This window comes from Halichoeres trimaculatus, unplaced genomic scaffold (assembly GCF_033239565.1).
Source record: "Halichoeres trimaculatus isolate MK-OKI-2021-1 unplaced genomic scaffold, fHalTri1.1 fHalTri1_scaffold_13, whole genome shotgun sequence".
NCBI classification, from domain to species: Eukaryota; Metazoa; Chordata; class Actinopteri; order Labriformes; family Labridae; genus Halichoeres; species Halichoeres trimaculatus.
In genome coordinates this window covers 34,181,661-34,205,359 of record NW_027437191.1, presented here as the reverse complement: position 1 = coordinate 34,205,359, position 23,699 = coordinate 34,181,661, and the positions used below count along the sequence as shown (strand labels likewise).

Genomic DNA, 23,699 nt, shown 5'->3' with positions numbered 1-23,699 from the left:
AGGGAATGGAGTCGTGATTCGAGGCTCTGCCAGAAAAGCACAGGAGCAGGGATGTTTTGGCTTTTAGATGACAAACTTTATACCTGTGTGAGTGTGTGTGAGTGTGTGTGTGTGTGTTTTCGTGCAGTCACATCTGCTGCTTGTGTTCAGCCTGTTGAGCGTAGCCTCATTTGCTCGGCACAGGTGGGACTTTTTTTTTTCCCCTCCCAAACTGTAGAGCTGCTTTTTCCCTCCTGTGTAATGAAAGCCTTTGATAAAAGCTGCTATTATGTGAAGTCTCAGGTGGCTATCAGCTCTCATCTACACACACACATCGTCACACACACCATCACACACACCATCACACACACTCTGCAGGTGCATACGGACTCCGGCCTTTTTACCGCAAGCTCTCAACCAGCGTGGCGGCAAATTTTCGGGCTCAGCGCGGCAAAACAGCAACTGTGACAAATGTAGACGATTATCCAGCTGTTGGCGCTATTATAGCAACACACACTGTGCACACACACTGCGAACACACACTGTGAGTTTGTGTCCTGCTGTTGTAGGAAATGCGCTGCGTGAATGTGAGTCATCAGGGCTGTGAAGGTGTGTGTGGTGTTAAAGTGTGTGTGGTGCGAGTTTGAGTGATTCAGGTGTTTTGTTTTGATATCTCATGATTGCGTGTGTGTGTGTGTGTGTGTTTTCGATGAGAATGAATCATCAATGATACAACGTGATTCAGTTTCATCCATCAGAGAAGTCAAAACACACACACACACACTCATGACTGAAAGTATGAAACGGCTAATTGGGTTAGCTTCGTGTGCGCGTGCCGCTGGGAGGAAGCGAAGCGTCGCACGCGGACAGAAGCAGCCGCCCTGCTGCGCGCGCTCCACGCTGAGACACCGCGGTATTTAGCGCCGTCTCGGGATCAGGGGGTAGCATCAGGCAAACTGACGAGGATGTTGACAAATTTTGCTCATAAAGGATTCAATCTTTTCACTTCTCTTTAAAAACCTCAGTTGTTTAATGAACACGTATATAGCGTTGATATACAGACTGCCTGTAGATGATAAAACTGTACTTACTCCCCCGTGGAGCTGATTTTAGAGATGAAGCTCGCTGACCTTTCCAGCAGACCTGAAATAAAACACTTGTTTGGATTCTCCTGATCAGCCTGGGAGTTATTAAAAACACTCTGCTCTAAAAGAGCTCATTTTACCAACAGCTTTATCAAGATTAATGTCCAATGATAAATAAACTCCTTATATATTTTGGGGAAAAAAACTTTTTGTACTTTTGCCAACACTAATTGAAATTTTACACCAAAACTATAAACTTCGTCTATTGTTTCTCAGCAGCGGCGCACATAAGCTACGTCATACGGTGGCTTGATGTGGATTGGTCTGTGGTGAGTGTGTCAATCAGAACGGTCGTCCCCACTGGCCAGGAGGTGAATTGATTCAGAGGATTTACCGAATCAGGAAATATTGCGATGCATCGATTCATCAATACTTTTACCCACCGCTATTACAAATGTGTTTTAGTTGCAACGCCAACCTCACAGCTTTGCTAGCCAAAAGCCTCCTCTAGTATACTCATTCTGGTGCTATTTTGGTTTCATTTGATACTGGAAAAAGGAGGCGTGTCGTCCATATTTATACACAGTGATATAGACGAGGGGTGGCCAACCTGCGGCTCGCGAGCCACATGCGGCTCTTTGCCTTTCTGTGCTTGGCTCTTTGATCATTCATTATTGTTATGAGCAGTGGTCTACCAATCAATCTAAATTATTTATATATTAATGTTGTGATCAGTATTGATCAATGCTTGGGTGATGAGATTGATACTTAAGTTTCAGTTTCTTTTCTCTACATCACACATGTGCTCATTGCTATCTAGATAGATAGATGGAACTTTGTCTCTTCTGCAGTAAAAACAGAAATTTGTCTCAGACACGGCTCCAAGTATGAATTTAAACACACTTACAAACAGTAAATATCGCCTTAAGAATTTTTTCATCTTATGTCATTTCATTTATTGTTTCTCTGACTTGTTGGCCTCCCCGTATTTAGACCAATGAGAAACAACATGAGACATTTAAAGTTGGATGTAGTCCTTTGGAAGCTAGTTTCACGTTAGCTTTTGAGTTGTAACTGGGTACACTACAAAAAAGTGAAATCTTATCAAATGTTTTTGACTTATTTTAAGTAGAAAATGTCTTATTTCACCCGATATGAGCCACATTCAACTGGTCAGTCAGGAAAAGTGTCTTATTTCAATTTTTTTTTTTTTTTTTATAAAAGAGAGTTTTTTCAATAACAAGTAAAGAACAGATCTGTACGATAAGTTATATAACATAAAACAGGAAAAGGATGGAATAATTATAATAATAATAACACAAGACAAAACAAAAGAAAACCTTAATAAACAACAAATAAGCTTCAAAAACATAGGAAACAAAAACAAGGAGCAAACCACGTAAAATGAAAATAATAACAATAATAATAATAATAATAGTATCACTGTTATAATGGTAAATACAAACAGGGTCTTCCGATGCATAAGAGCTCATATAATAAAGAGTATGGTGGATAGATAGACATGAATGTAAGAAAAAAGAAATTGACACTGACTAAGGGATAGCAGGCAACTGAACCTTTTCCTTAATATGATTCAGAAAGGGACTCCAAATTTTATAAAAATTCTTTGAAGATCCTCTAAGTGAGTGCTTTAGTTTTTCTAATTTCAAGAAATAAAGAACATCAGAAATCCAGTGCGTAAATGTGGGAGGGCTTGCACCCTTCCATCTCACTAATATTAGACGCCTTGCAAGCAAAGTGACAAAAGCAATACAATCTGCCTCAGATTTTGACAAAGTAAGAGTGACCTGGGAAGTGCCAAAAAGTGCTATAAATGGGCATGGAGCAACTTTTTTGTTCAAACAATCAGAAATAGTTTTAAAAATGAGTGACCAGAATTCCTCAAGAGCAGCACAAGTCCAGAACATATGGGCGTGAGTGGCAGGGATCATTTTACAACGATTGCAGGATGGGCTTACATCGGGAAAGAATTTTGAAATTTTTACTTTTGTCCAATGGGTGCGATGTATTATTTTACACTGCATAAAACTATGCCGAGCACAGATGGAAGATGTATGAGCTCTTTTTAAAATAGATTGCCAAAGGTCATCAGGTATAGTTTCGCCTAAGTCGAGTTCCCAGTCTCTTTTAACAGAGAGAGAAGAGGACCTCTGCGCGTGCAAAATTTCTTTATATAGTGCAGATATCATCCCTTTAAAAGAAAGTGGGCGCTTGAGTAAAGCATCACATGAATTGGCTGGAGGGATTATTTCAAGTTTTTTAAAGACAAAATGAACTCCCAATTGCTGAAACAAGTAAAAAAAAAAAACTGCCAATGGAACAAGAGAAAAGTTTCTTGGATTAAGACATTTTCTAGTTTCAAGCAAATTTTCTAGCAAATTTTTCATGTTCCATTGGCCGATTGTTTTACTTGTTACAAGCAATTCAGACTTAATTTTTATCTTTAAAAAACTTGAAATGAGACATTTTTCTGGACATTTTCTACTGAAAATCAGACAAAAACACTTGATGAGATTTCAGTTTTTTACAGTGAGACACTTTATCACCAGTTTAGGATTCTGAATCTGTTGCCATTTTGGTTTCATTTGACACTAGGAAAAGGGGGCGTGTCGTCCATTTTTACACACAGTGATTGAGACTAAAGAGAAACAACATTTACAGTGATGTGCCATCGTTTGGAAAAGCTACTCAGAGTTTGCTCAGGATTACGTAACTCAAAGTGCATTGTGGGAAAATGAAGTGTATCATTCCTCATGAGAACACACATCAGACCCTCAACCTGCTTCCTCTCTGAATCTGGGACAGAGGGATTATTACAGACCTTATTTGATGCCAGTCGACGTCTCATTGGTGACGTTATCTGGCTCCACAGCTGGATTAGCTTTTCTCGCCTGTTTTAAGAAAATGACTTTTTCAGGTGGAGTGTTTTTCTTGTTCAACACCATGAGCTCAAAGTGTTGTTAAAGTGTTTCCCGCTGTGAGAAGTGTCTTGGTTTTATAATCCATATTTCATCCTGTGTGTGTTTAGCAGCGCGGCTGATTACGTGGTTTGATACTTTCTCTCACGCTCTCCGCTCTTTGTCTGCTCAGATTTCCTCTCTGACATTAATATTTCAGCGCCACGATCCGTCTGTTCTCCGTCTGCACTCCCGGCAGACTCTCACACTTTGCTGTTTTTGAACTATTTTGGACAAAAAAATCAGTCAAGTCTCCACGTTTGAAGTGCCTCTATGAATAGTCTGTGCCATTTTCAGCTCCTCGCCCTGTGCAGAGATTTTTTGGCACTTCTAAAAGCCCGACGAACAAGTCTGAAAGGTTGCTAATGGTTCCCTGTGTCTCTGCTTTCCTTTTTGTCTGCTGTCATCCTTGATGTGATTTCTCTTTGTCTTTGTTCGCGGCGTCTGATCTGGTTAACCTTCCTCTCCTCTCTTATATCCTTTACCGTCCCTGCTCGCTCATCGTTTCTGTCTCTGGCTCTTTTCCTCCTCAGTGGACTTGTTGGACCTCAGCGTGGCCCAGAACACCTTCGAGCAGCACAAGATGACCAACAACAGTCAGCTGAAGACCGTCCCTGACGTCATCAACTGCCTGACGTCCATCTACGACGGTTTGGAGCAGGAGCACAAGGACCTGGTCAACGTGCCGCTCTGCGTGGACATGTGTCTCAACTGGCTGCTCAACGTCTACGACACGTATGTAGGAACACTGTTTCCTTTAAGGTGGCTCCATGGGGAAAAAGTGAAGGTCTGACCTTAAACTCTACAGCCCTACAGTTTAATTTAGCAGAGGTTTTTGTCCAGAGCGACGTATGACACAAGCAAGAGGAGAAGGCTCAGATTAAAGGTCTAAGTGTTCCCTGAACAGATGAGTCTTCAGACATCTCTTAAAGTAGAAAGGGACTCTGTGGATCGTATAGAGTTTGGTAATTCATTCACCGTTTGGGAACAACAGAGGAGAAGAGTCTGGCTAGAGATTTGGAGCCGCGCTGGGCTGGGAGCACCAGGCGTCTTTCACAAGCAGAGCTTAGAGGATCAGAAGGAGGGTAGACCTGGATCAGGGACCCCAGGTACGCAGGGGCCGTTCTTGTCAGTGTTTTGTAAGCCAGAGGAAGAGCTTTGAATTTGATCTGAGCTGTCCTACAAGCCAGGAGCTTTCTGAACTGTTGATGTATATTTTTCTTAAATTCAGAATCAGAATCGCCTTTATTCGCCAAGTATCTCAAGAATACAAGGAATTCGTCTCCAGTTAATCACACTCTCTATATAATTTTTAGAAGCACACACTAAATATTACAAAAATAAAAAAGAGCTTAATTAGTAAAAAACATTAAAAAATGTAAAAAGAAAAAGAAAAAAAAAGAAAAAAAGAGCTTAAAAAGTAAAAAAAGATTAAAAAATGTAAAAATTGAATATAAAAAATAGTAAAAACAAAAAAAGAGCTAAAATAGTAAAAAGTAGAAAATACATAAAAAAATGCAAAAATAAAATATTTAAAATAGTAAAAACAAAAAAGAGCTTAAATGGTAAAAAAGTAAAAAAACATAAAAAAATTAAAAAATGAAATGTGAAAAATGGTTTTAAAAAAGAGCTTAAATGGTAAATAGTAAAAAAGCATTAAAAAAATCTAAGAATAGAATATTGAAATAGTAAAAACAAAAAAGAGCTTAATTAGTAAAAATATTAAGAAAATGAAAAAATAAAAAAATATATATATTTTTTAAAAAGAGCTTAAATAATAGTAAAAAAGTATTAAAAAATGTAAAAATTGAATATAAAAAATAGTTAAAACAAAAAAGAGCTTAATTAGTAAAAAGATTTTTAAAAAATGAAAAAATTTAAAAATACATTTTTTCTAAAAATAGTTTAAATAGTAAAAAAAAAAAAAAAAAAAAGATAATAAACTAATAAAGAGCTTTGTACGGAGTATCACCTCAGAGGGGGTGTGGTCAGTATTTCCTCAGGAGATTCAGGTATTCAAATAAAACTCCATATTTAAAAACTCTGAAGAGTTAAACACTCTTTGCCTATGGAGTTACCTTCAAAGACAAAACACTTGAGTATCCTGATGATAAAAAGGTAGATGAGTGTGTAAAGTGTCTCATTCTGCTCCTGTATTTTATAACCATCTGTATTTCTGATGTTAAGTGCTCATAGATGATGTTACACACACTCATCTCTGCACACACAGCTGTGTGAACGAACCATATGCTCCAGCTAATCTCAGTTTGCTCTGACGGCTCCACGGTTTGTTTTACATCAGACATGTGTACACACTGTGTTCAAACAGCAGAAATCCACCGTATATTACATGTGTGTTCACGTCCAGACAAACAACACGCTCAACGCGCTGACTGCTCGTAATTAGTCGTTAGGATGCAGACAGTAGATTAATAATCTCACAGCAGATCCTCCACTTTCACAGCTAACAGTGATTTCCTGTCAAACACACATAGAGCTGCTGTTTGTGTCCAAACATACACACCACAACGAGCAGTGTTTGATGTGTGTGTGTGTGTGTGTGTGTGTCTGCAGTGGTCGCAGTGGGAAGATCCGCGTCCTGTCCATGAAGATTGGTTTGCTCTCCCTCTCCAAGGGACACCTGGAGGAGAAATACAAATGTAAGTGCCAGCGAGGAGGAGGAGGAGGAGGAGGAGGACACACACATGCACTCAAACACACCATCAGTCCCTTTCTGCTCAGTCCGGTCTGAGTCCGGTCAGTCCCATCCTGCGTCCCCTGCAGGTTTCCAGCGTTCATCAAACTGAGAAATAGACTCAGAGAGGAGCAGAGAGGAGCAGAGAGGAGCAGAGAGGAGCAGGAGAACAGGTCATCTAATTGGATGAGAGACCTCCCACGCACCTCCTCTGTTCTTTATTCAATTTTCCTCCCTGATTTATTTTGGAGGATTAGGGAGCGTGGATGTAGGCTCGCTGCTCTGGGAGCAGGAAGTCATTTTCAGTTTCATTTTCAGCTTCCCGCTCTTTGTTTCTGCGGCTTTGACTCCCTCAGAGCACTCACACATCGCTCACACATCTCTCACAGGGATGGTTTCAATCCATCGATATCTGTAGCCTTTATGCTCAGCGATCTCCTGATTGATTCTTTACATAATGCAGGAGCTGCCTTTGAAAATTTAGACTCAATCTGAGCCACATTCACCTGACCCGTCCAGAAAAATGTCAGACGTCCATTTATTTAAAGACAAAATGAGGTCTGAACTACTGTAACAAGTTTAAAAAGAGTATCCTGTATAAAGACATTATTCTAGTTATAAGCAAATTTTCTTGCAAATTCCTCTTCCTCCATTGGCAGATTTGTTTTACTTGTTACAGCAATTCAGACCTCCTTTTTGTCTTTAAATAACTTGAAACTAGGGAAGTACCCATAAGAAAAATTTGGCCGATACCAATATTATTATTGCTGTTACGGCTGATAACTCTTTTCGGGTAGTTTTGGTGTTTACAGAGTCAGAGAAAACAAGATTATTTGGGTCTTAAAAGATCGTTTGAGATGCTCTGAAAATGGCAGCTAATGAGTGAATATCGGTCAATACCAATACTGATACCAATATATCGTGCATCCATACTTGAAACAAGACATTTTTCTAGACTGATCACTTGAAGTTGGCTCACATCAAGTATAACAAAACAATTTTTACTTAAAATCCATCTTTTTGCAGTGTGGACTTTACATCGACTAGTTTGCCGCAGCTATTAGCTTAGCAGTTAGCTAACAGTTTCCCAAGAAAACTGTTATTCAGGATTTTCTGCTTGAAGTTTTACTGAGGGTACTGAACTAACAAAGAAATGTATTTAACACGTTCAACATGGCATCAATCTTTTTATTTACCATACAAAATGTGCTAGCATAATGCTAATGTATATGGGAAATTGCATTTCACAGTTAGTTTTTGTAAACGCTGGTAAGAATTCCAAATGTCAAAATACTAACAAGGAAATGAAAGTAGAGTGACGTGCAGGGTCATGGCTGGCTTCATACGGAAAGGTTCCAAACAACTTAGTTTATTGCTATAACCACTTTGAGACACTAGATGGCCTACTTCAGTCAATAACATTCAACAAAACAGTAACAAAATGTTACGTGACTTGAGAATTTGACTTATTTTTATTCATTTACATCTAAAGATATCTTACGGTGGCGTTTTGCATACAACCAAAATTTAAAAATCCTCCTGTTTTTATGAGAGAGTATCTTACGATGAAGGAATACGTCCGGCCTGTTCAACCTTGGGTCTTCAAGAAGTAGAGATGGTATCGTTATCAGTTTTTTTTGTGAAGACACCTGATGGGTTTGTGGTTGTTCAGGCAGCTGCTGAAAGTTCTGGAAAAGGACTGGATGGTAAAACCAGCAAAGACGATTTCGGCACCTCAGTTGCCGAAATTGTCATTTTGCCGTGTTGGTCCCGCTGATCCTGGCTAAAAACCTTAATGTGGAGCAGATCTCAGTGGGCTACACCCCTGAACAACTGATGGAGATGAGGATTAAAGATTTTCAGGAACTCCTTGAGATACTATCTCATAAAAAAAGGAGGATTTTCTTTGTGTTTTTGGATGAATGAATGCAGTACACCACCTTCTTCCTCTCCGTTCTCTTCCCTGAGCTTCTGTCACTCCAGTGGCGGTTTCCATCAGCCTGAGAAAGGTTTCAAACACACTTGATCGCGCCCCCTCCTCCTCTTCTCTTCAGCCTTTCTTCGCCTGTCAGTGGCGTGCATTTAGCTACACGATGCGGCGCTCACACCTAACCAGGCATGCTGTCGTTTGACACTCCTTCTGAGACGGCGGCGTGTGTCAAACGTGATCTTTCTGGTGGGAAAGTGAGACTGAGATGTGGGTGTAGATGACACAGGAGGTGTGTGCGTCGTAACGGGGTCAGTGCGGATGCGCTGCAGACACGGAGGAGCTGGCGTCGGGCGAAACCTCACACAGAGATCAAAGTCGTCTGCAGGCGGAGCAGAAAGACCTGTCAGGCCCTCCCCGCGCTCGCCTCTTTTTACGGATTTGCCCTCTCTGTTATCTCTGAGCTCAGTGTGTCATACCTTTAGAGGAAAATCTGAAATATAACGCTGCTGCTGGATAACCGGCCGAGCTGTGAGTCACTGGGCCGGCGTCCATATCCAGCTCCGTCAATCTCAGGACGGCAGGAGGAGAGATTAGAGCCGGGCTTGTGAGAAGTCAGACAGATTAAAGATTAAGACATATTTTCTTCCGTCTGTCCCTTTCCACCGCACACAAACTCTTTTTATCCCACTTCCTGCTCTGTTTCACACATTCCTCCCTCCGTATCTATTTTTATCTCTTATTTCTAACCTCACCCACGTGCCGCTTTTCTCTGTTTCCCCCCACGCTCAGACCTCTTCAGCCAGGTGGCGTCAGCCGGCGACACGTGCGACCAGAGGCAGCTGGGTCTGCTGCTCCACGAAGCCATCCAGATCCCGAGGCAGCTGGGCGAGGTGGCCGCCTTCGGAGGCTCCAACATCGAGCCCAGCGTCCGCAGCTGCTTCCAGCACGTAGGTTCACACGCAGGGGGGATGTAAACGTGCTCTGACAGAAACACGTCAGGGTGAAAACTCACGCACACACGAATACTGAGGGAATAAACTGTATAAGCACATAAGCCAGGGGTTAAGTAATCCCATAATGTTCTTAATACTGGATGGATTACAGCCACTGGGATGAAATCTTTTTATAAATTATGTCTCAGTCGTGTTTTACTCTCATACTTACTCAAATCACTTCAAGAAAAACATCAACATTTGGCTACATTAGCTTCACTAAGGTCATAGCAACTCTGATGGCTGTGTGTTTTCTCACTTTTTAGAATGTTTGATGGAGAAATAGCCACTATTTCTCACTAAAAATAGACGTTTTTGACTGTTTATACCTTTGATTATGGGGGACAGGACAGTGGGAAGAGCAGGAAACTGGAAGAGGGGGCAAACCTGTCCATCTGCTTTGCTAGCATCCTAAACTAGGCCGTACCATCGCCCCAAATGAGGCCAAAAGCTGGAGTCAAGGCTAGCCTTTAGCCTCTTCGCTAACAGCTACAGGGTGTTACCTGTCTGTCAATTGATTGATTGGACAAGACCTGTAAGTTTAAAGAGTCTGTAGGAATATCCTGCTCAGTTGTCTCCTTTGAGCCTCTATAAATGTGTGTCAGTGTCAGTGTCGGCCTCAAACCCTCTCCTCAGCCTGGCTGTTGGTGTTTTGGTTATACCAGGAAGTTTCTAAGTGGAGAGTGAGTGTGGTTACATCAGCCAATCACAGTACACCCAGTGCGTGAGTGACTTTTCGTGTTGATTAGCAATTGGAAGAAGCTAATCAAAGCAGCTACGATAGTGGACGCAGCACGAAGGTAGAAAAACAACCAAAGTGAAACTAAACTCCAAACATATAAAGTTTTTTCCTAAACAAGGGCGAAGCTTGGCTCGACTTTCACTCACTTTCAGGAACTTGCAGAGCAGCACGGCATAAATAGAGACACAAGTTAGCTTTCTGCTAACCAGGTATGTGTCAAATACCAGTAATTAGCTTGTGCTAACATGCTAAGTCAGGTGCACGGCTCTCGGGTCTCTCCCAACGTGATGCTACAGGTGGTTGCTGGTGTAGAGAGTGTGTTCACATATTCACATTTGGAGGCTGTGGGTGTGGGCTGCAGCTGGCACTGAGCCCAGGATGAGGAGCCCAGTTTCAATGTTAACTAACAAGTAACAAAAAGTCCTGCAGAGCCTGCCATTAATATCTTCAGAATTGATGAGTTACAAAAAACTCAGTGTGTGCCGTCAGAGGGAGGAACTATTGGAACCAAAATATTTTTTTTTTCTTTTTGATCTTTTTTTTGGGCTTTCATGCCTTCAATTAGAGAGGATGGAACAGAGGATACAGAAGGGAAACAAGGTGAGAGTGAGGAATGACACGCCCCCCAAAATGTTTTTTTGAGAATATGTAGGAATCAGCGTTTCTGGATTGGTGTGTATGTGGTTTTTAGCACTTCTGAGCCAGCCCCTGGTGGACACTTTTGGAAATGCAGCTTTAACACTCCCAGACAGGCTTCACATCATAAGAGCAGGGGTTGCTGCTTATCCACAAAGTTGGACACAAAGGGAGAACGATGTAAAGCTTGAATCAAAATAAATCACTGTTAAACCGTATATATAGCAGCAGAAGTTAATTCTCACAGTTTGTCTTTTTGTAGCTTGATAGAGTTTTTTTATTTACCAAAAAGATCAATAATCCCATTATTTAGTCCCCTGATGAAAAACAGTGAAGAATAAAAATGGTGTTGATATCTACCTTGCCAGGGGTAACCGTCGCTGATAGCACCTTAAAAAAAAGGTCCAGCAAAGAAAAATGAAGCCTTATGATTTCACAACTGTCTTTTTCTGTAATGTGACAGAGTATCTCTAACTCTGGCTGAATAATGGGGGCACATTAAAGAGGAGAAAAAGCAGATTACAAAACTTAAACTGACAAGGATATAGTTGTGATATTACTTTGGTGGTAATATAACGAGAAAGAGATCATAAATTCAGAAGAAAAAAGTCATGATACACAAATAAAGTTGAGAATTTAAAGTTTAAACTTGTACATTTACGAGGACAGGTTGTAAATTTATGTGAATTAAGTCGTAATTTGGCGTCTATCTTTAGAGGATGTGTTATTTCGAAGAGGAGGATGAGGAGAGCAGGACTGTTGGAGCACTTTGCCAAAACTCTTTACTTTAAAAACTCTTCATTCTGAATCAGACTTTTACTCAAACTACTTTAACCTCATGTAGCATCACCTGATTTAGGATCCAGGAAGTTTGAGGCTGGTTTTTAAACATTCATAACATGTTTAGAAAAGTGTCTGGTGTTAGCTCTGTTAGCCATGTTTGTGAATAGCATGATGCTACTCTGCCCTCTGGTATTCCCTCTGTTGCTGGGTTAGCATGGCTAGCTCGTCCATCTTATTGGAGATAGATCTTACGTTCCCAATAACGATGGATGGAAGGACAGGTCCATGTCGTCACTTCTTAGCTCACACCTGAGAACCAGCACGTCGTCCTCACCTCCTTCTCCTCACCTTGTGGGGAAACATCGGGCCTAGCACCAGTTAGCGTTGGCATGCTAAAGGCTGCTTACAGCTGATTTCACATGTAAACAATGCAGCCATGGTTACATGTAGGATCTCCAGACAAACACAGGAGAAAAGTAGTAAAAATATCACTGAAGTCAAAACCAGTTTGGTGTCCATGACCAAAAAATGAGCCGTACAAAGTAATGACACACTCCTTTTCCTCACACTCAGCGTCTGTATTTCCGACCCCGAACATGAAGCGCCTCAGAAAGATGAGCTCTCTAACTGCTGAGCTAACACTGCTGGAAACGTCTGCCGGCATATTTTCTTTTCCTTTTTCAATATTTCCTCGGGTTTATCTTTCAATTACACCTCAAATATTCAAAGGTCCGAGCGACCGAACGCTGGTCAGGATGTTTAGCGTGTTGTCGTCCGCTGACACCTCAGGTAACAGCTCCTGGCAGGTAATCAGCGGCGTGTGAGATGAAGTTTCGAGGCGTCTCCTAAAAGCTAATTGCCATTATACACCTCAGTCTCCTCTACATTTCCAAGCCATCTCAGAGCTGCCTCTCTCAATCCTGTAAAATAGGCTGGATATTTAAGCTCTGCTGACCAACCGTGAAGCCGGGAATGGCCTCCAGTCTTCTGCTGGCTGTCCTCTGGTGTTTTACTGCAGCCGGCTAACCACTTTCCCTCAGTTTATCTCTGGACGTTACTGGCATTTAATGATGTCCTCGTCCCCCGGGGGAACGCCGTTTCATTTTTCTCACTTTTTCTCCCCTGGCTCCGGCTTCAGTGCTCATAAATGTGAGCCAAACATTAAAATTTGGATGCTATAAATTTAAGCCATCTCTGAAAATAGCCGAGTCAAGCAGCTTCTCACCTTATCTCCCTTCTTTTCTCGTCTGAGGGCATAAAAGGCAAACACTTCTCCTCCTGACACGCTCAAATTTCCCAAAGCTGTTGTCTGCTTCCTCATTAATAGCTCCATCAAGCGCAGTCGCCCGATAGAAACCGAGCTGTAGGAAACCCTCACACAAACAGGACAGCAGAGCCACCTGCGTGTCCGTCTGCCACGCCACTGACGGTTTAACATACCCATGATCGACGAGTGCCCCCGTCATAAATACGCCTCTTTCACTGTTCCTTTGTCACTCTCCTTCATCTATCCGTCCGTCCGTCTATCCAGGCATCTCCTCTCTGCAGTAATTAATCTGTAAGGGCAATAAATCTGCAGTTAGACGGGCCTGAGGAGGGGAGGACGCCGCAGATGAGCAGGTGTATGAGAGAGGAGAGACTCTGATTGTTCAGAGGGAAGGTCGAAGAGGATGCAGAGTTGATTTGAGAACCATCAGGGTGAAAAGTTCGCTTGCAAAGTCCTTGTCACCAAATAACTTTTAACACGCCTTTCATTGCCGTAAAACCCGGCTGGGTCTTCGTCTCCTGGATCTGTTCACGTACTTACTGTAGCATATCCTGTTTTACTGTCAGGCAGGAGAAGGGCGCCTCACCTGCCACCTGTAAAATGTGAGATGGGTCACCTTCACTGTAGGAAGCGTGAAGGTTACAGGACTAAAACTGTTTTTAAAACTCCTGATACCAGCAAAGCCAGAGTCTGCACAGTGGAGAATCTGAGTGACAAAGTCTGATCTCTTCTTGGCTCTCCCTCCGGACAAATTTTACACTCTCCGAAAAAAAACACAAGAAGGTCAGCTGTCAGTCATCATTAAGTCTAGTTTTTAACCTCTTATAACTAATGAAAACAAAACTTTTAGAAAAAAAGAGGACTTGAATACAAAGCAGCCAAATGATATCTTCAAATCACCACAACAATCAGACGTGAGAAACATTTCTACCAGGTGTATTAATTTTTTAAAGTTTGACCACAGCCCATCTGGAATGACTGGAGAGACAGAGTTTTTGACCTATACTGCAGGCAGCCACCAGGGGGAGCAGTTTTTGTTGGACCATTTTTTCTTTTTTACAGTCTATGGTGCCATCATTTCGCCACACAAAACACTGAGGCTTTTCCCTCAGTTTAATAAACATATCTGATGAAGTTGTTGTCAAACTGGCATTTAGCCAGGCTGTTTCTTTCATCCTGTAAAGTGGTGGGTGTCAATAAGCGTTATGGGGAATGATCAGAATCAGAACCAGAATCACCTTTACTCACTAAGTATCTCAAGAATACAATGAATTTGACTTCAGTTAATCACACTCTCTTTGTACAATTATTATAAACATACACTAAATATTACAAAAATATAAAAAAAAGCTTAAGTAGTAAAAAAGAAAAAAACAGAACAAAAATATAAAATATAAAATGAAAAAAAATATATAAAATAGAGCTTAAATAATAAAAATAAATAAATAAATAAAAACATAAAAATAAAAAAATGTAAAAATGTGGAGCATAAATAGTAAAAAAAACGTTAAAAATATTTATATAAAATATAAAAAATAGAAAAAATATACAGCTTAAGTAGTAAAAAATAAAGACATAAAAAATATAAATAAAGGAAAATAAATATTAAAAAAAACCTTTAATTGTAAAAAATAAAAATAAATCATTAAAAAATAAAAATATGAAATTTAAAAATTTTTTTAAAAATAGAGCTCAAATAGTAACAAAATAAAGATAAAAGTAATAATAATAATAATAAAGAGCTTTATACAGAGTACGCTATGTTGCATAAAAAAGCATAGGTCAGCAGCTCACCAGTTGAGAATTAAAGATGGAGGCGACAGATTTTTGGTATTTCTTCTCAGAAAATGGCAAAAATCTATAAAAACAGTAAAGAAATCAGGTTTTACTGCATTAATTCCAACATTCTGTGGTTTTTAGTGTTGTTATCGAGATATCCCTACAACAATGAAATTCTTGAATGATAATAATAGCAGTAGTAATAATAATAATAATAATAATAATAATAATAATAATAATAAATCATCAAAATAATAATAATGACAGCTTTTAATTAGCATATTTTTGAAAAAAGAGGAAAGTGAGAATCTGGGTTAACAGGTGTTTCCTGTTTTCGAACAGCTCCTGTGCAACAAAACTGTTCAGCATTTACCTTATCACACACACACACACACACACACACACACACTAAAGCTGACTGCTGAACGTTGTCTCTGTGAAGCGACTGCTTCTATAAATCAAAATAAAAAAAGTAAATCCTCTTTCATTTTTTTTTTTGGTTTCATTTTGCTTCTTTAATGTTTGTTTGCTTCAGAGAAGTTATCTTCAGACGGATTTGAAATTATGACACTGCAGTTTTGCTCACTGTAAGCTTTGGGAAGGGGATCAGAGAAACACACAGACACACACAGACACACACACACACACACACACACACACACACACACACACACACACACACACACATACACACACACACACACACACTCGGGCTGTGTTTCCTTTGATTACTCTCCTTATTCCAAATATATTCAGGCCTCCTTTCCATCTGCTGCCCTTTGTGTGCGTCAGGGATGATGGAAAGGTCGTCTCTGATTCGTTTAGCGCTGACAACAGGCGAGCAGGGGAAGTTTCACACCCTGTGTGGGTTTTTCCAACAGGCTCGTTATAATCTGCTGTGAAACACATTCTCTGAACGCCTTTTGCTCTTGTTGACGAGTGTTTTTGTTTACTCCTATAACACGGAGCATCAAAACAACAGACCCCACATTAGCATTGCTGGGTTACATGAAAAAACGACTCCTCCAGGAGTTTGGAGTGAAGGAGTGGGAGCTCGTGGGTGTTTTCAGAGTTTCATGGAGAAATACGTCTGTTAGCTAACATCCACGCTTTGGGCGTCTGGGCGAGGGCAGCCAGGGCGTTGGAATCAATCTGAGTTTATAGTTTGATATTTCAGCCAATAAACATGAAGAAGAAGCTCATAAACATTATTCTGTCCCGCTCCACGATTCACGGCCGTAATGTGCCGCAGGAACTGTCACTTTCATAAATACGGTCATCTTAAATTGGTCCACATCTTTTATTAGGCGTTTGGTAATAAGCACAGACTTATGGCCTGGTTTCACTGGTCTCTGGATCCTGGTGAGCAGATTTTGTTATTGAATTTTAAGACCTACAAATAAATGATCAGTGGGTCCATCAGTAAATCAAGAGTAGTTTTAGAATTAAAATAAATAGATAATGGAGAAAACTAGAACAAGATACCAATAAAGCCTTCCCTTACAAGTTACACTCAGCAAAAAACTGAAATCTTATCAAGTGTTTTTGTCTAATTTTCTGTAGAAAATGTATTTTTGGACTTAATCTGAGCCATATTCACCTGAGCAGTAAAAAAAATGTCTGATTTCAAGTCATTTAAAGACAAAATGAGGTCTGGATTGCTAAGTACCATATCGCAGTGTGTAGTATCAAGTAAAAAGTTGACTTGAACAAAGAAAATTTGTTTTGATCTGATCTCCATTCAAAAAGTAAAAGTAATTTACGACAGTGTGTGGACACTCCAGGCCACAAGGTGGCAAGGGAGTGCAATAAAAAAAAATTCATTTTTTTGCTGTGTAGAAAGAAGTAACACAAGTTTATATTTGAGGCAATTATTGCATGTTCTATAGAGCAGCGGTAGACGGTCAAAGGAGGGAGGAAGGGTAAAATAACTTTAGCTCGAGGCCTAAGCAGGGGCCAGTTGCTAAAACACAAGCTAAAGGCTAAAACAGAAACATGAGTTAAAGGCAAAAACAGGAACTAAAAAACAAGCTGAAGGCTAAAAAAAAAAACTTGCCAAAAGCTACAACCTTAGCAAAAGGCTAAAACACAAGCTTAAGGCAAAAACAGGGGTCGATTGCTTAAACACAAGCTAATGTGCAAAACACATGCTGGAGGCTAAAACACAAACATGAGCCAAAGGCTAAAACACAAGTTCAAGGCTATAATAATATTAGCTCAAGGCCTACACAGGGACCAGTTTCTAAAACACAAGCTAAAGGCTAAAACATAAACATGAGTCAAAGGCATAAACATGAACTAAAGGCTTAAAAACGAGCCAAAGGCTACGACCCAAGCTAAAGGCTGAAACAGAAGCTTAAGGCTAGAACACAAACACAAACCAAAGGCTAAACACAAGCTATAGGCTATAATAACATAAGCTCAAGGCTGAAACAGGGGTTGATCTCTAAAACACAAACTAATGGCTTAAACATAAACATGAGTGAAAGGCATAAACACAAGATGAAGGCTAAAACACAAGCACAAAGCTATAATAATATTAGCTCAAGGCCTGAACAGGGACCAGTTGCTAAAACACAAGCTAAAGGCTAAAACAGAAACATGAGTCAAAGGCAAAAACAGGAACTAAAGGCTAAAAAACGAGCCAAAGGCTACAACCTAAGCAAAAGGCTAAAACACTAACATAAGCTAAAGGCAAAAACAGGGGTGGATTGCTTAAACACAAGCTAAAGGCTAAAACATAAACATGAACTTAAGGCAAAAACAGAAGCTAAAGGCTAAAACAGAATCATGAGTCAAAGGAGAAAACACATACTAAAGGCTAAAACATGTGCTGTGGCTAAAAACGAGCCAAAGGCTACAGCCTAAGCAAAAGGCTTAAACACAGCAAAGGCTAAAACCCAAGCTATAGGCTAAAAGAGAAGCTTAAGGCTAAAACATAAACACAAGCAAAGGCTGAGACCCGAGCTTCAGGCTTAAACACATCTTTAAGCTGAAACACAAGCTAAAGGCTAAAACCCGGCTTAAGTCTTGAACACAAACACATGCTAAAGGCTAAAACACAAGCCACAGATAAAAACACAGGCTAAAGGTTTAAATAGAGCTTAAGGCTTAAACTCAAGCAAAGGCCAAAACACAAGCTAAGTGCTAAAAAACAAGCTTTAAGCTGAAGTATGAGCAACAGGCTAAAAGACAAGCTAAAGCTAACCTCCAATTCACACATAAAGCGTGAGGGCTGCGCAAGATACATCAGATTAGTGGTAAATGGAGACTTATTTTAAGTTATATCTTTTGATTGAACCTTTTGTTAAACATCTTGTTTTTCTATTTTAATAAAGTATAAAACATCTTTAGGTGTTAATGATCTTTATCTGCTTTAATCCATCCTCCATCTGAGAAACTGTTAGCTAGACTTTGTTTTTAAAGCTCCTGACTCGTGTTTCTGTGTCTGTTTTTTTGCCAGGTGACCAATAAGGTGGAGCTGGAGCCGCGGCAGTTCGTTGATTGGATGCGTCTGGAGCCACAGTCCATGGTTTGGCTCCCCGTCCTGCACAGAGTGGCCGCGGCAGAGACCGCCAAACATCAAGCCAAGTGCAACATCTGCAAGGAGTGTCCTATTGTTGGCTTCAGGTAAACACACACACACACACACACACACACACACACACACACACACACATGGACGAAGTCTGCAACATTTTACAGACGAAACAAACACGAAATGTGTCTGAGAGCCGCGTTCTCTTCTGGTCGAGCGTAAAGGGCAGATCTGCTCTGGAGGGCGGGCATTTATCTAAATGTCAACAGCTGATTCACCACTGGCTAAATACCATCCGGAGGTTTGCAATAAAACACACACACACAAACAATCACCTCTCAGCCACATTCACAAAGATCACCCAGAGCTGATTGGCTGGCGAGGAATCCATAACAGACCCCCCTGTGATATGGAGCAGAGCTGGCATTCACACACACACAGAAAACAACAGCTGCTCCTTTTGTTCCAGTTGATCCTGATCTCACATGTTCACAGGAGCAACAGGTAAAGGCAGATAAACGTTTCTGTGCTCGGTTTATCAAAGCTGCTCCGCGCTGACAGATCCCTCTCGGTTTAGCAGGAGGAGGCTTCATGTGGTCGGAGGTTTGTGCAGCAGAGTGGCAGGATGGTCCCCTTCAGATCGTCTGCTTTGCCAGCAGAAAGAGAAATACAGTCAGACGTTTGATGAAGCACACGTCTCCTGAGCTCTGTCAGTGATCGATGAGAGCGAGCGGCGGCGGGAGCCAGAGGCTTAGAGCAAAAGAGGACGGGGAGGAAAAGTGCTCGGCTGGCAGTTTTGAGATTTCATTTTGTTATACCGTGTGGTTTTTTTTAAAACTAGCGTGGTACATCAGGTCATCTGTGAAGCCGGAGGAAATGGTCGAGGTGTCAGCAGATGAGAGAGATAGATGTCAAAGTCACCGCTGCAGATCAGAGGGACGGTTAACGAGGCAGCGAGGCTCGTTAAACTCAACATGGATCACGTTTATATGTTAGCTTTCATGATGGAGCTGACGGCATCATTTCAGTCCAAAATACATTAGATTAATGTTACTACATGAACTGTTGACTCCTTCTTTTAAAGCTGTTTGTCACCGTTTGTTAATGTAACCCCTTATTTTCTGTCAGTGGGACATTTTTATCGACCCATTAATACAACTCGAGCCAGCAAGTGAAAAAACAGCGCTACAAATAAAGAGTGCTAATTAAGAATATTGAAATAGATTATCTTTTCATTTTTTTATGTCATCATCATCTATTATTTCTATCATTAAGGCCGGATAAGGCCCTGTGAGGAGTTTCTGAGTGATCTTAAAATAGTCTCACTTTTGTATTTGACTGTTCATAAAACAATGTTAAAACTGGATAATTAGCACAAAAATCGTTGCTAAATGCTATTTCTCAGTGTCTGTTGTCAGGCCAGCTGGGAACCCACTGATGACACAAAGAAGTCCCTATGACAACGCCACGCCAGCTGGCAAATTTTGTAGTGATGGTAACACTGGAAAGGGACTGGCTAAAAAAGAAAGGACAGGAAGAGCACAAGAAAGATAAAAAGGAAAGAGAAAGAGCACAAGCTAAAGGTTAACACACAAGCCAAGGGCTAAAATATGAGTAGGCTAAAAATTAGGCTAAAGGCTAACTCACAAACACAGGCTTAGGACCAAAACACGAGCTGAAGGCTAAAACGCATGCTAAAGGCTAAAACACAAGCTCAAGGCCAAAATAACATAAGCTCAAGGCTGAAACAGGGGCCAATTGCTAAAAAACACAAGCTAAAAGCTAAAACATTAACATGAGCTTAAGGCAAAAACACATGCTAAAGGCTAAAATAACATGAGCTTAAGGCTAAAAAAATAGCTAAAGGCTAAATCCTAAGCTAAAGGCTGAAACACAAACACAAGCCAAAGTCTGAAACACAAGCAAAAGGCTACAACACAAAACAAAGGCTAAAACACAAGCTAATGGCTATAATTACATGAGCTCAATGCTGAGACAGGTGGCCAATTGCTTAAACACAAGCTGAGGCTAAAACCTTAACCAAAGGCTTAAAAAAACGAGCTTAATGTGAAAATCTAAGCAAAAGGCTAAAACACAAACACAAGCCAAAGGCTAAAACATAAGCTAAAAGCTAAAACACGAGCTAAAGACTGAAACACGAACACAAGCTAAAAGCTAAAGCACAAGCTAAAGGCTGAAAAGAACTCAAGCTAAAGGCTGAAACGTGAGCTAGAGGCTAAAACACGTGCTCAAGGCTAAAAAACAAGCTAAAGGCTAAAATAACATGAGCTCAAGGCTGAAACATAAGCTAACGGCTAAACATGACTAAAGGCTAAAACACAAGCCACAGGCAAAAACACAGGCTCAAAGCTAAAAAACAAGCTAAAGGTTTAAATAGAGCTCAAGGCTTAAACCTAAGCATAGTCTGAACCACAAGCTAAAGGCTAAAAAACGAGCTAAAGGCTGAAATACAAACCAAACGCTTTAATGTGAGCTAAAAGCTAACTACCTAATTTACACAGAAAGCATGAGCAATGCGCAAGATACAAGAGCTGTTACTGAGCAGATTAGTTAAAGCACTTTAGGGAAACTCATTCCTCAAAATATCTCAAACTATTGGACATGTGTTTAACTTAATTAGCTTAATCTGATGGATTAAGGATCAAGGGTTAGTGGTTTGAGCATGTCTCAGTCCTTACAGTTGGTCACGTCAGATTCATGAGCTGGAAACTTTGAGGCACTTCACGTCAAACATGTTGTAACCTGATGTGAGGACAGCATCTTTGTACAGGAGACACCAAAGGCTCCGTAATTAACCACACGTGTTTGTAGATAAACTCATTAATTAACGACCATCTCATCACTTCCCCTCTGAAGGTGAGTGATCGGCTCCTCGCCGCGGTAATACGCTGCGTGTCAGAGCGTAATGGTGCATCGGACTCGGCGTGTTGTGTGTGCTGTAGCATCCTCTGATATATGAGCGCCTCTCGCAGCTCATCAGTCAGCTCACCTTGGGGGGAGGCGGCGAGGAGAGGAAGATAAAAGAGCCGGGCCATTACGTCTGAATGGCTCCTGTCTCTATTTAGCCACTAAACGGCCTCCTGGCTCCAGACGCCGCCGCTGTACGCCGCACGCCGCTCAGGACCACATTTTCCTCTGGTGTTGTCACGTTGTTGTGTTTAGGTTGAAATCCGCCTGTCTGTCACACTGTCAGCATATTGAGGCTGTTCTGAGTGTGTGTGTGTGAGAGTGTGTGTGTGTGACAGTGAGGATTGACAGCTCTCTAGGAGGGCCCAGTTTTGCCTGGAGATGAGTCATGATGTCGAGCTCACACACACTCACACACACACACACACACACACACAGAGCCTGAAGACATTAAAGTGACATCTACACACTCCACTCCTCCACTTATCTCCCTTCTCACCTCTCCTCCCTCCTCCTCCTCCCTCCTCCTCCCTCCTCCTCTCTCTGCAGGTATCGCAGTCTGAAGCATTTCAACTACGACGTGTGTCAGAGCTGCTTCTTTTCTGGGCGCACCGCCAAGGGCCACAAGCTCAACTACCCCATGGTGGAGTACTGCACGCCGGTGAGGGACTCACACACAACCACACACACACACCAATCATCTTATGTCTCCATCCTGCTGCACACACACACTCCTCTCATCCTCTAAACCCACATCCAAACTCAGGCGTTGGTTATGGCTCAGCTTCATTTCTACGGCTCATCAATGATCTTTTCTACCTGAAAATTAAGATTCACTCCATCGATGGGAGCGTGAGGAGAGATTGACCCAGAATACGAAGAACGGCGTCCTGTCGCTCCTCCACGAAGGCCACGAGTGAAATCAGCGTCTGTTAAAGAGAAACTGTGACGTGTGTTTTTGGATGATTTGCCTGAAGCAATCAGACCCAGCTTGTAAAGTCCAGTTTGGAGAAGCCTGTGGTGGGATTTTCTTTTGCTTTATGCTTTTTTTAAAATTATTATTTATTTAATTAGTGTATTATTATGACAGGGACCAGGCAGAACAAGAAAGCTGCTGAACCAGAGTTAGCTACAGAGCTAATTTTAATCTGTGGTCGCTGGGCAGGAAGATGTGAAACAAACAAGCAGTTAACTCTGTAGTTAACCCTTTTATGTGTTAAATCGTCACAAACCTGTGTTTGGCCCTGAAGTCATCTGTACACAGAGACGGTGTGGCTCCAGTCTGGATCAGATTAAGCTGATCAGAAATTAGAAATCATTTTTTAATCCCAGGTGGAAATTTGGTGTTAGCATTGCTCTTCACAGAGAACAGCAGCTGGAAAATAAGATGTAAAAAGGTCATAAAATAAGCGGTAGATAAACAATAGAATAAGTGATAAAGCAGCTGCAAGAAGCAAAATAAGTGATAAATACTAAACCAAATTAAAAAAAAGATAAAAACAAATAAATAAATAAAAATAAACATTGGTACCTTAATACAAAAAACCCTAAGTTGAACTCATTGGCTTAAAGACAAACATAGTAACAGCAGAAATGATGAATACTGAGCTAACAGTGGTCCCATGTAAACTGATTGAGCTCTATGAACTATTTCAACTGTTAGTAGCATGGAAGCTATAGATGTGAAAAAAATATTGATACAGCAGTTTATCATAGTACTCTGACCTCTGATAAAATATTGATATCATAACTCTAAATATTGATTTTTTAAAACATTTTATTAAATTTTAACATGTAATAAAAAAATAAAAATAAAAAATTAATAACATACAAGTAACAATAGCAATAATGTATTACTATACTATATAACAAAACAGTAAAATAATAAAATAATAATAAAAAACATACAGTGACACAGAGAAAAAAATGACAAAAAAATAAATAAAAAAATAAATTGACAACAACAATAATAACAAAATTAAAAAAAAAACAATTAATTCAAACAAAAGCATGACTGAAAAGGCAGTAGCAACTTTAATACCCTAAATCATTTCAGCTTTCTTGTCTTCCAAAAATTCCAAAAAAGGTTTCATAAAATATTGATATTTTTGGAAAAAAAAAATCCTAAAAAATATTATTTAAAAAAAATCGTATTTTAGCCTATTTTTCAAGCACATTTTAATGTCACAGTAGTTTAAGTGACAAACTTGATTCACTTTATGTTTTCAGATTAAGTAAATTTATGTAACTCTACATTTGACTTCCAGTATTTCAAAAACAAAATAGAAAATTTACATCAATCAAATAGTTTTGACTTAATTTGTTCTTTCAGTTTTGTGTAGTATCGTGGGATTTACATAAACATCA

At 40.3% G+C, this 23,699-nt stretch overlaps 1 protein-coding gene across 1 annotated transcript in view; it reads left to right on the top strand.

The window, feature by feature from the left end:
• The window catches only part of utrn (utrophin), a 326,192-nt gene that overhangs the window by 240,548 nt on the left and 61,945 nt on the right, over window positions 1–23,699 (top strand). The window contains exons 65-69 of the mRNA XM_074685643.1: window positions 4,576–4,777; window positions 6,617–6,702; window positions 9,457–9,614; window positions 18,330–18,496; window positions 21,882–21,993. Coding sequence (XP_074541744.1) covers window positions 4,576–4,777; window positions 6,617–6,702; window positions 9,457–9,614; window positions 18,330–18,496; window positions 21,882–21,993 — 725 coding nt within the window. The remainder of the gene's footprint in view (window positions 1–4,575; window positions 4,778–6,616; window positions 6,703–9,456; window positions 9,615–18,329; window positions 18,497–21,881; window positions 21,994–23,699) is intronic.